At 43.6% G+C, this 11,210-nt stretch overlaps 1 protein-coding gene across 2 annotated transcripts in view; it reads right to left on the bottom strand.

Moving 5' to 3' along the window:
- Nucleotides 1-289: 289 nt before the first annotated feature.
- The window catches only part of LOC116980463 (NXPE family member 3-like), a 45,504-nt gene continuing 34,583 nt past the window's right edge, over nt 290-11,210 (bottom strand). For both annotated transcript variants that reach the window (XM_033032716.1, XM_033032717.1), the window contains exons 4-6: nt 9,626-9,699; nt 3,605-3,814; nt 290-1,610 (exon numbers count right to left, since the gene is read on the bottom strand). In XM_033032716.1, the coding sequence (XP_032888607.1) occupies nt 1,063-1,610; nt 3,605-3,814; nt 9,626-9,699 (832 nt within the window). In that variant the 3' untranslated portion in view covers nt 290-1,062. The remainder of the gene's footprint in view (nt 1,611-3,604; nt 3,815-9,625; nt 9,700-11,210) is intronic.

Genomic DNA, 11,210 nt, shown 5'->3' with positions numbered 1-11,210 from the left:
AGAAGACCGGCAACGTCAGGCAATGTCAAGCCACTGTCACTGAGAGGTTTTGAACATTTCAAAGTCCAGCGGAGACAAGAAATAAGTAACGACACTTGAGGAGACCACTCACGACAATACAGGCGTCACCTCGTGTCACGCCATGACCATGTGGCGACAGCCTATTTTTCGGCTGTCGCCAAAAAAATAGCCTAAGTGGGACAGGCCCTTTAATAGTAAGCCAGTCCTGAATCCAAAAGGCCAAGTCACTGTGAATTTCATAAAATAATTCTAAAATAAGTCCTTTAGAAACAGTTGTTTCAAAGTTTATTTTAGTTAGAAGCAATTCAATAAAACATAATGATTCTGCATTGGAAACACTAAATTAAACTTATTATAGAAAGTAGAAGTCATTTTGATATATCGTGCACCAATTTTTCTTGATGAGGTTTTTCAGGCAAATAAACATTCCCAATGGATTCAGGAACATGAATTAAATGGAATAAAATGTTTTACATCCAGTTATCATATTCACTTGTTTTCACTTTATTTTGTGGTAGTTCTATGAAACATCATTGGAGCCATCACGTTTGACTGTTTGCAGCAAAGAGGAATTTTGAACAATTCCTGAATTTTTGAACAAGAGGACATTTTGAACAATCTTTTCAGCTTAAGAAGACACAAAATGCTGGAGTAACTCAGCAGCTCAGGCAGCATCTCTGGAGAACACGGACTGTTGACGGTTTCGGGCGGGGACCCTTCCTCAGACCCGACCTGAAAAATCATCTTTCCATGTTCTCCAGACATGCTGCCTAACCCATCGAGTTACATTTTGTGTCTTTCTGATACACTAGCATCCACAATTCTTTATCACATTTAACCTCTCAGCTTAAGGTTTTACAATCCAATAAAAGTTTCCAATTGACTCAGGAGCATGAATTACTGAAAATAAACTTATTTACAACAGTTATTTTCAAAGTTTTGTGACAATTGAATGAAACATAACAACTGCATGGGAAGTACCAAATTTGACTATTTACAGCTGATAGGAGACTTTTTGATGCATTTTACACAAACTTCAAGCTAACGTTTTGCACATACATATGAAAGAAACATATCTACTTGATTCTTGATGATGATTTGCTTGGGGTGTAACTCATGCAGCAGGTAATGGGCCAAGGTCATCTCCCACGCATCTACAAATGCCACATTGATGCCTTTGAACATCCTTCTCATTACTGTATCAAGCTGGAAGGAGAACCAGTCACTGTTGTAGAGGCTGACCTCTCGTGGAAGAGCTTGGACATTAGCTGTCTTTATTACAATCACCGTATCGGGACTTCTATTGAGCAAACGTAGAATTGATCTCCGGATATTCTGCAGCCTTCGAATATAAGTTTCCACTGGAAAAGTGTTGAAATGGCACCAGATGGTGAAGGCTATAACGGTGTCCTTTCCCCCTTTAATATCATCCAGTTTATTTGCAATCAATGGCAGGTCCTGATTTGATATGGGCTGGATGCGTATTGGTTTCCCATGTGCAAAATAATCCATCTTAATCGTGTTGTCTATATCCAGAGCAAGGTGGGGTCCAGTCTTTGCTGTGTTGCCCAGATTATACTTTCTGATGCCTAAAAGAAAAAAATGATTTAAACGGCATTGAGTCAAAAAATATTTTTTCCCCGGATATGAAACACACTGTAGCCAACAGCAAAAATAACATCATAAATCAAAGCTGAAATAAGCCATTTAACACCATGTGTCTGCTCTGTTATTAAATATAATTAAAGGTCATGCTAGAACAAATTAACCATTTGGCTGTGGGCTGTATTGTGAGCATAGTTGTCAGAAGAGATACTTTAACCTACAATTATCCCCTTTCTGTCCACTGGGTGTCATCTATAGGAAGCAAATCATGAAAATTACTCCTCAAGGAGACAAACACAGAGAGGGAGAGAGAGGGAAGGGGGTTGGAGGTAAGGATGTAATGCAGGGAGAAGATTGAGATCGCCACGTCTCCTCCTTCAAAGTCCAGGACTGAGCTGTCTGGACAAACCCGGCAGAGCCACAGCACATGCGTCCCAACAGCGAGAGACAGCGCCTCGTGCAGCCTTGGACTTTTACACTGCAAATAAAATATATCATGCGAGTTCACCCTACTGTACGTGATGGTGTGGTCACTGTTGATCCCGGTGTCTTCCCTGATGTCACACTCTATGACCTTCATCACGTCCTCAGAAAACTCAACCAGGTTAGTAAGACGAGACCTGCCATGGACAAATCCATGCCGACTCCCCTTAATTATTCCCAGTAACTAGGAAATGTCATTAGCAAGTTAGGTTAAAGAAAATCCCAAGGTTTTTTTATATGCACATAAAAAACAAGAGGCTAATCAGGGTGAAGGCAGGACCGCTGAAGAATAAAGTATGATATTTATGCTTGGAGCCGGCGGATGTAGGCAAGGTACTAAATGGATAGTTGTAAACAGACGGATCCATCTGTAATGGTGGAGTTGTAAACAGTTAGGAAGGTTAACAAGGTATACAATGTAATACAGATCAGCTGCAGAAAGAGGTGGGTCATTGACAGATGGAATATAACCTGAACAAGTGTAAGGTGTTGCATTTTGGGAGGTTGAATGCAAGGAGAAAGTATGCAGTTAATTGCAAGACCCCTAACAGCATGAATATACATGGGGATCTTGGGATCCAAGTCCATAGCTCAGTAGCAACATTACTGGATAGAGTGAAAAAGGCATATGGTTCGCTCACCGTCATTGCTTCGGACATTGACTATGATTCCAGGAACTTATGTTGCAGCTGTATAGGACTGTGCTTATGCAGCAGTTTGAGTATCATGTGCAGTTCTGGTCTCCCCATGATAGAAAAGGTGTGGAGGCTTCGAAGTGGGTGCAGAAGATGGCTGGGTTAGGTTTAAGCAATAAGGAGAGATTCGATAAACCTGGATTGTTTTCTCTGGAATGGTGGTGGTTGAGAGGAGACATGATAGAATTATTAAAATTTTTGAAAGAGATAGATAAGGTAGAAAATCAGAACTTTTTTTCCCAGTGTAAAAATGTCAAAGCCGAGAGTTCCTTTGGAAAATGTTACTGGCCATTTTTTTTTATACACAGAGATGAATATCCCACAGGACTTTTATCCAAGGTAATTTTACAAAGTCTTGTAACGCTGGTATCTTGCGCAGAAATGGAAACCTATTAATCCTCAAGAAGTTGTGCAGCGGTAGAGTTACTGCCTTCCAGCGTCAGAGTCCTGGGTTCGATGCTGACTGCGGGTGCTAACTGTATGGAGTTTGCACGTTCTCCCCGTTAACCTGCATGGGTTTCCACCGGGATCTGGTTTCCTCCCACATTCCAATTTGTGGGTTGTAATTTGTCTCCAGTGTGTGCAGGAAAGCATTAGTGTGCGGTGATCGCTGGTCGGGGCGGTCTCAGTGGGCCAAAAGGACCTGTTTCCATATTATATCACCAAACCAAGTAGGAACGTTCACATACGAGGAAGTGTAAATTGCACGAGAAGACACGAAATAGGTTAAGAATGGAAGTAAATATAACGCACCAAACAGATTAGACTACAATTCATAATGAGATAGGGGTAAACATGACCTGGTACAAAAGATATCAAATACTCAAACCACTGGCGTATGGTGGAATCTCCAAAAATATGAATATCTTTTCCACGAAGACAGTTGGTAAAACTTGCTGGAGTGCCAAAGTGTTCGATTTTGCAGGTTTTTGAGTTCCATTGATCTTGATAATAAAATCCAGATGGTGAAAGCAATGGTGTGCCTGGCAGACATTTGCTGGGATCTTTGTCTAAGAAATAGGAGGAAGAAATTTACGTGTAATGTCTGTAATATATTTTTATTTATTTTAATTATTTCATCATGTTATCATATCTCCGTGTGGTGAGTTAAAAACCCATCGCGGGGCTTGTCTCAACAGGGGCCCGGGAGCCGTGACAGAGGGAGGAGCGACCTCCGTGTGGTGAGTTAAAAACCCATCGCGGGGCTTGTCTCAACAGAGGCCCGGGAGCCGTGACAAAGGGAGGAGCGACCTCCGTGTGGTGAGTTAAAAACCCATCGCGGGGCTTGTCTCTACAGAGGCCCGGGAGCCGTGACAGAGGGAGGAGCGACCTCCGTGTGGTGAGTTAAAAACCCATCGCGGGGCTTGTCTCAACAGAGGCCCGGGAGCCGTGACAGAGGGAGGAGCGACCTCCGTGTGGTGAGTTAAAAACCCATCGCGGGGCTTGTCTCAACATAGGCCCGGGAGCCGTGACAGAGGGAGGAGCGACCTCCGTGTGGTGAGTTCAAAACCCATCGCGGGGCTTGTCTCAACAGAGGCCCGGGAGCCGTGACAGAGGGAGGAGCGACCTCCGTGTGGTGAGTTAAAAACCCATCGCGGGGCTTGTCTCAACAGAGGCCCGGGAGCCATGACAGAGGGAGGAGCGACCTCCGTGTGGTGAGTTAAAAACCCATCGCGGGGCTCGTCTCAACAGAGGCCCGGGAGCCATGACAGAGGGAGGAGCGACCTCCTTGTGGTGAGTTAAAAACCCATCGCGGGGCTTGTCTCAACAGAGGCCCGGGAGCCGTGACAGAGGGAGGACTACCAAAATCTGCAACGTTCCATTCGCAGATCTCACTTCCAGAGAAGGAGTCTGGTGGAAGCCTCTGATTGGTCGAACGGACTAGAGGAAGCAGCCGTTACAGGACTAGAGGAAGCAGCTGATTGGCTTGTATCCCGGGTAAGGCTTTATTGTATTCGGATAAGGGGGAGAATGAGGGCCAGGGCAGTTTACTGTTCTGGATGTCAGATGTGGGAGGTCATGGAGTCTGAGTGTCCTCCAGACGTCCACATCTGCGCCAGGTGCGTCAAGATGGGGCTCCTAAGGGACCGGGTTAGGAACCTGGAACAGCAACTTGATGACCTCTGTCTGCTTAGGGAGAGCGAAGAGGTCATAGATAGGAGTTACAGGGAGGTGGTCACTCCAAGACCACGGGAGACAGAAAACTGGGTCACAGTTAGGAAGGGCAACGGGCAGAGGCAGGGACTGGTGAGTACCCCGGTGGCTGTACACCTTGAAAATAAGTACTCATGTTTGAGTAAAGGTGGGGGAGACAGCCTACCTGGGGGCAGCGACAGCGGCCGGGCCTCTGGCATAAAGACCGGTCTTGTTGCTCAGAAGGGTAAGGAAAAGAAGAGGAGGGCAATTGTAATAGGGGACTCTATAGTCAGGGGGTCGGATAGGCGATTCGGTGGACGCAGACAGGAGACCCGGATGGTAGTTTGCCTCCCTGGTGCCAGGGTCAGGGATGTGTCTGAACGTGTCCAAGAAATCCTGAAATGGGAGGGAGAGGAGCCTGAGGTTGTGGTACATATAGGTACCAACGACATAGGTAAAAAAAGAGAAGAGGTCCTGAAAGAAGAATTTAGGGAGTCAGGTAGAGAGTTAAGGAGAAGGACTGCAAAGGTAACAATCTCAGGATTACTGCCTGTGCCATGCGACAGTGAGAGTAGGAATGGAGCGAGGTGGAGGAAAAATGAGTGGATGAGGGACTGGTGCAGTGGGTATGGATTCAAGTTTCTGGATCATTGGGACCTCATTTGGGGAAGGTGTGACCTGTACAGAAAGGACGGGTTGCACTTGAACTCGAGGGGGACCAATATCCTGGCGGGGAGATTTGCAAAGGCTACTGGGGAGACTTTAAACTAGTATGGTTGGGGGGAGGGACTCAAATTGGGAAAGCTAGCAGTCAGTGTGTGAGGCAGGAGGCAGAGAATGGTAGCACTCTGACCCAAAATGTAGGGGAGAGAGAAGAAAAAGACAATAAACAGAGAATAAGAGAGGGTGGGTTTCTTAAATGTGTATATTTTAATGCTAGGAGCATTGTAAGAAAGGTGGATGAACTTAGAGCCTGGATTGACACCTGGAAGTATGATGTTGTGGCGATCAGTGAAACATGGTTGCAGGAGGGCTGTGATTGGAAACTAAATATTCCAGGATTTCGTTGCTTCAGGTGTGATAGAATTGGAGGGGCAAGAGGTGGAGGTGTTGCATTGCTTATCAGGGAAGATATTACAGCAGTGCTTTGGCAGGATAGATTAGAGGGCTCGTCTAGGGAGGCTATTTGGGTGGAACTGAGAAATGGGAAAGGGGTAGCAACACTTGTAGGGGTGTATTATAGACCGCCAAATGGGGAGCGAGAATTGGAAGAGCAAATATGTAAGGAGATTGCAGATATTAGTAGTAAGCACAAGGTAGTGATTGTGGGAGATTTCAATTTTCCACACATAGACTGGGAAACACATTCTGTAAATGGGCTGGATGGGTTGGAGTTTGTAAAATGTGTGCAGGATAGTTTTTTTGCAGCAATACATAGAAGTACCTACTAGAGAAGGAGCGGTGCTGGACCTCCTGTTAGGAAATGAGACGGGTCAGGTGGCAGAGGTATGCGTTGGGGAACAGTTCGGGACCAGTGATCACAATACCATTAGTTTCAATATAATTATGGAGAGGGTCAGAACCGGACCTAGGGTTGTGATTTTTGATTGGAGAAAGGCTAACTTTGGGGAGATGCGAAAGGATTTAAAAGGAGTAAATTGGGACATTTTGTTTTATGGGAAAGATGTGGAAGAGAAATGGAGGACATTTAAAGGTGACATTTTAAGAGTACAGAATCTTTATGTCCCTGTTCGGTTGAAAGGAAATAATAAAAATTGGAAAGAGCCATGGTTTTCAAGGGAAATTGGACACTTGGTTCGGAAAAAGAGAGAGATCTACAATAATTATAGGCAGCATGGAGTAAATGAGGTGCTTCAGGAGTATAAAGAATGTAAAAAGAATCTTAAGAAAGAAATTAGAAAAGCTAAAAGAAGATATGAGGTTGCTTTGGCAAGTAAGGTGAAAGTAAACCCAAAGGGTTTCTACAGCTATATTAATAGCAAAAGGATAACGAGGGATAAAATTGGTCTATTAGAGAGTCAGAGTGGACAGCTATCTGCAGAGCCAAAAGAGATGGGGGAGATATTTAACTATTTCTTTTCTTCGGTATTCACCAAGGAGAAGGATATTGAATTATGTGAGGTAAGAGAAACAAATAGAGTAGCTATGGAAACTATGAGATTCAAAGAAGAGGAAGTACTGACACTTTTGAGAAATATAAAAGTGGATAAGTCTCCAGGTCCGGACAGGATATTCCCTAGGACATTGAGGGAAGTTAGTGTAGAAATAGCAGGGGCTATGACAGAAATATTTCAAATGTCATTAGAAACGGGAATAGTGCCAGAGGATTGGCGTACTGCGCATGTTGTTCCATTGTTTAAAAAGGGGTCTAAGAGTAAACCTAGCAATTATAGACCTGTTAGTTTGACGTCAGTGATGGGCAAATTAATGGAAAGGATACTTAGAGATAATATATATAAGCATCTGGATAAACAGGTCTGATTAGGAACAGTCAACATGGATTTGTGCCTGGAAGGTCATGTTTGACTAATCTTCTTGAATTTTTTGAAGAGGTTACTCGGGAAATTGATGAGGGTAAAGCAGTGGATGTTGCTTATATGGACTTCAGTAAGGCCTTTGACAAGGTTCCTCATGGAAGGTTAGTTAAGAAGGTTCAATGGTTGGGTATTAATGGTGGAGTAGCAAGATGGATTCAACAGTGGCTGAATGGGAGATGCCAGAGAGTAATGGTGGATGGTTGTTTGTCAGGTTGGAGGCCAGTGACTAGTGGGGTGCCACCGGGATCTGTGTTGGGTCCACTGTTGTTTGTCATGTACATCAATGATCTGGATGATGGTGTGGTAAATTGGATTAGTAAGTATGCAGATGATACTAAGATAGGTGGGGTTGTGGATAATGAAGTAGATTTCCAAAGTCTACAGAGAGATTTATGCCAGTTGGAAGAGTGGGCTGAAAGATGGCAGATGGAGTTTAATGCTGATAAGTGTGAGGTGCTACATCTTGGCAGGACAAATCAAAATAGGACGTACATGGTAAATGGTAGGGAATTGAAGAATGCAGGTGAACAGAGGGATCTGGGAATAACTGTGCACAGTTCCCTGAAAGTGGAATCTCATGTAGATAGGGTGGTAAAGAAAGCTTTTGGTGTGCTGGCCTTTATAAATCAGAGCATTGAGTATAGAAGTTGGGATGTAATGTTAAAATTGTACAAGGCATTGGTGAGGCCAATTCTGGAGTATGGGGTACAATTTTGGTCGCCTAATTATAGGAAGGATGTCAACAAAATAGAGAGAGTACAGAGGAGATTTACTAGAATGTTGCCTGGGTTTCAGCAACTAAGTTACAGAGAAAGGTTGAACAAGTTAGGGCTTTATTCTTTGGAGCGCAGAAGGTTAAGGGGGGACTTGATAGAGGTCTTTAAAATGATGAGAGGGATAGACAAAGTTGACGTGGATAAGCTTTTCCCACTGAGAGTAGGGAAGCTTCAAACAAGGGGACATGACTTGAGAATTAAGGGACAGAAGTTTAGGGGTAACATGAGGGGGAACTTCTTTACTCAGAGAGTGGTGGCTGTGTGGAATGAGCTTCCAGGGAAGGTGGTGGAGGCAGGTTCGTTTTTATCATTTAAAAATAAATTGGATAGTTATATGGACGGGAAAGGAATGGAGGGTTATGGTCTGAGCGCAGGTATATGGGACTAGGGGAGAATACGTGTTCGGCACGGACTAGAAGGGTCGAGATGGCCTGTTTCCGTGCTGTAATTGTTATATGGTTATTATATGGTTATATCTCTGAGGCAATGACTAATTCCAAGAGAATATTGGACATAAGAACAAACAATGATAATATTGTGGAAATATGAAATGAATCTCAGCAGCCATACTAGCTGAGTCTGTGGCCATACTAGCCTGAAAACACCTGATCTTGGGAGCCAAGCAGGCTCTCACCTGGATAGTACTTGGTTAGGATTCAACCTGGGAATGCCAGATGCCATGGATGGTTCAGTGGCGCAGCGGTGGAGTTGCTGCCTCACAGCACCAGAGACCTGGGTTCGATCTGACTACAGGTGCTGTGTGTACAGAGTTTGTATGTTTTCCCTGTGACCACCTGGGCTTTCTCAAGGTGCTTCCGTTTCCTCACACATTCCAAAGATATGCAGGTTTTAGATTCATTGACTTCTGTAAATTGTTCCTAGTGTGTGGGATAGAACTAGTGTATGGGTGATTGGTGATTGGCTGTTTCCACACTCTATGAAATCTATGACTCTATGGTGGAATTGGTTTGGAGACCAAGGAATGCACACCCCCTCTTCTTTGTCCTGGTACCCGAGTGGTTGACCTTGGTTAATGACATTTTACAACACTCCATTGTGCGGCTTCACGTTCTTGAAGTTTTCCGGAAAATATCAGCACAATCGTACTTTCGCTCCACAAACAAAAATTAATGTTAAAGTAAACAAAAGATTGTTTCCAATTTGATACTTAAATCAATACAAATCTACACAAGACATATAAATTCTGTTTAGCATATAATGAAGTATCTGCAGCTCAAAAGAACTGTTCACAACTTTTTTACTAATGTGGGCCCTCTAAAGTGTATTAATCTCTAATCTACTTGTTCTCCAATCGACAAAACTGCTTGTCGGTAGATCATTGTTCTCTTACCTGTGCGTGTTGAAGACATAACAATTACATAACCTTGGCCTTCAGGCAAGATTGGAATCTTGATATTTTTCACTCTGAAAAATATATTATGAGCCCTTTAGCAATTGAATCGATGAAACAGAACGTAAATAATTAATTTTGCAGGGAGCGTAGAGATTAAAGAGAAGAGTCCATGATTCGGGCAACAGACTCTCTCTCTCCCCCTCTCCCCCTCTCCCCCTCTCCCCAAAGGAGAAGTCTTTTCCTGACAGCACAGTTGAAGCATGCACTTATATAATAAAATAATCTATGAACTAAGGGGCATTATGTTTCAAGACTAGCTATGTTCCTTTGTGGCAAAATAAGGTCAGTTGTTTGTCCTATCAGATGCCAAGCTCATCTCAGATGTCTCTGGGAAGTCAAATGTTTAACTTTGTGAACTCGCAGGTGGCCTTGTGATTAAGTGGTCCCTCTAGGTTAACCTAAGCATCTCTCTCTCTCTCTCTCTCTCTCTATCTCTATCCAAAATCCTGGAGTAACTCAGCGGGACAGGCAGCATATAACAATTACAGCACGGAAACAGGCCATCTCGGCCCTACAAGTCCTTGCCGAACACTTATTTCCCCCAACTCCCATCTACCTGCACTCAGACCATAACCCTCCATTCCTTTCCCATCCATATACCTATCCAATTTATTTTTAAATGATAAAATCGAACCTGCCTCCACCACTTCCACTGGAAGCTCATTCCACACAGCTACCACTCTCTGAGTAAAGAAGTTCCCCCTCATGTTACCCCTAAACTTCTGTCCCTTAATTCTGAAGTCATGTCCTCTTGTTTGAACCTTCCCTACTCTCAATGGGAAAAGCTTGTCCACATCAACTCTGTCTATCCCTCTCATCATTTTAAAGACCTCTATCAAGTCCCCTCAACCTTCTGCGCTCCAGAGAATAAAGACCTAACTTATTCAACCTTTCTCTGTAACTTAGTTGCTGAAACCCAGGCAACATTCTAGTAAATCTCCTCTGTACTCTCTCTATTTTGTTGACATCGTTCCTATAATTAGGCGACCAAAATTGTACACCATAATCCAGAATTGGCCTCACCAATGCCTTGTACAATTTTAACATTACATCCCAACTTCTATACTCAATGCTCTGATTTATAAAGGCCAGCACACCAAAAGCTTTCTTTACCACCCTATCAGCATTAAAATCCATCTGCCATCTTTCAGCCCATTCTTCCAAATGGCCTAAATCTCTCTGTAGACTTTGGAAATCTACTTCATTATCCACACCACCACCTATCTTAGTATCATCTGCATACTTACTAATCCAATTTACCACACCATCATCCAGATCATTGATGTACATGACAAACAACAGTGGACCCAACACAGATCCCTGAGGCACCCCACTAGTCACCTGCTTCCAACCTGACAAACAGCCATCCACCATTACTCTCTGGCATCTCCCATTCAGCCACTGTTGAATCCATCTTGCTACTCCTGCATTAAAACCCAACAATTGAACCTTCTTAACCAACCTTCCATGAGGAACCTTGTCAAAGGCCTTACTAATGTCCATATAGATAACATCCACTGCT

This window comes from Amblyraja radiata, chromosome 14 (genome assembly GCF_010909765.2).
Source record: "Amblyraja radiata isolate CabotCenter1 chromosome 14, sAmbRad1.1.pri, whole genome shotgun sequence".
NCBI classification, from domain to species: domain Eukaryota; kingdom Metazoa; phylum Chordata; class Chondrichthyes; order Rajiformes; family Rajidae; genus Amblyraja; species Amblyraja radiata.
Note: the sequence above shows the minus strand (reverse complement) of the source record. Positions and strands in the feature narration are given on the sequence as shown.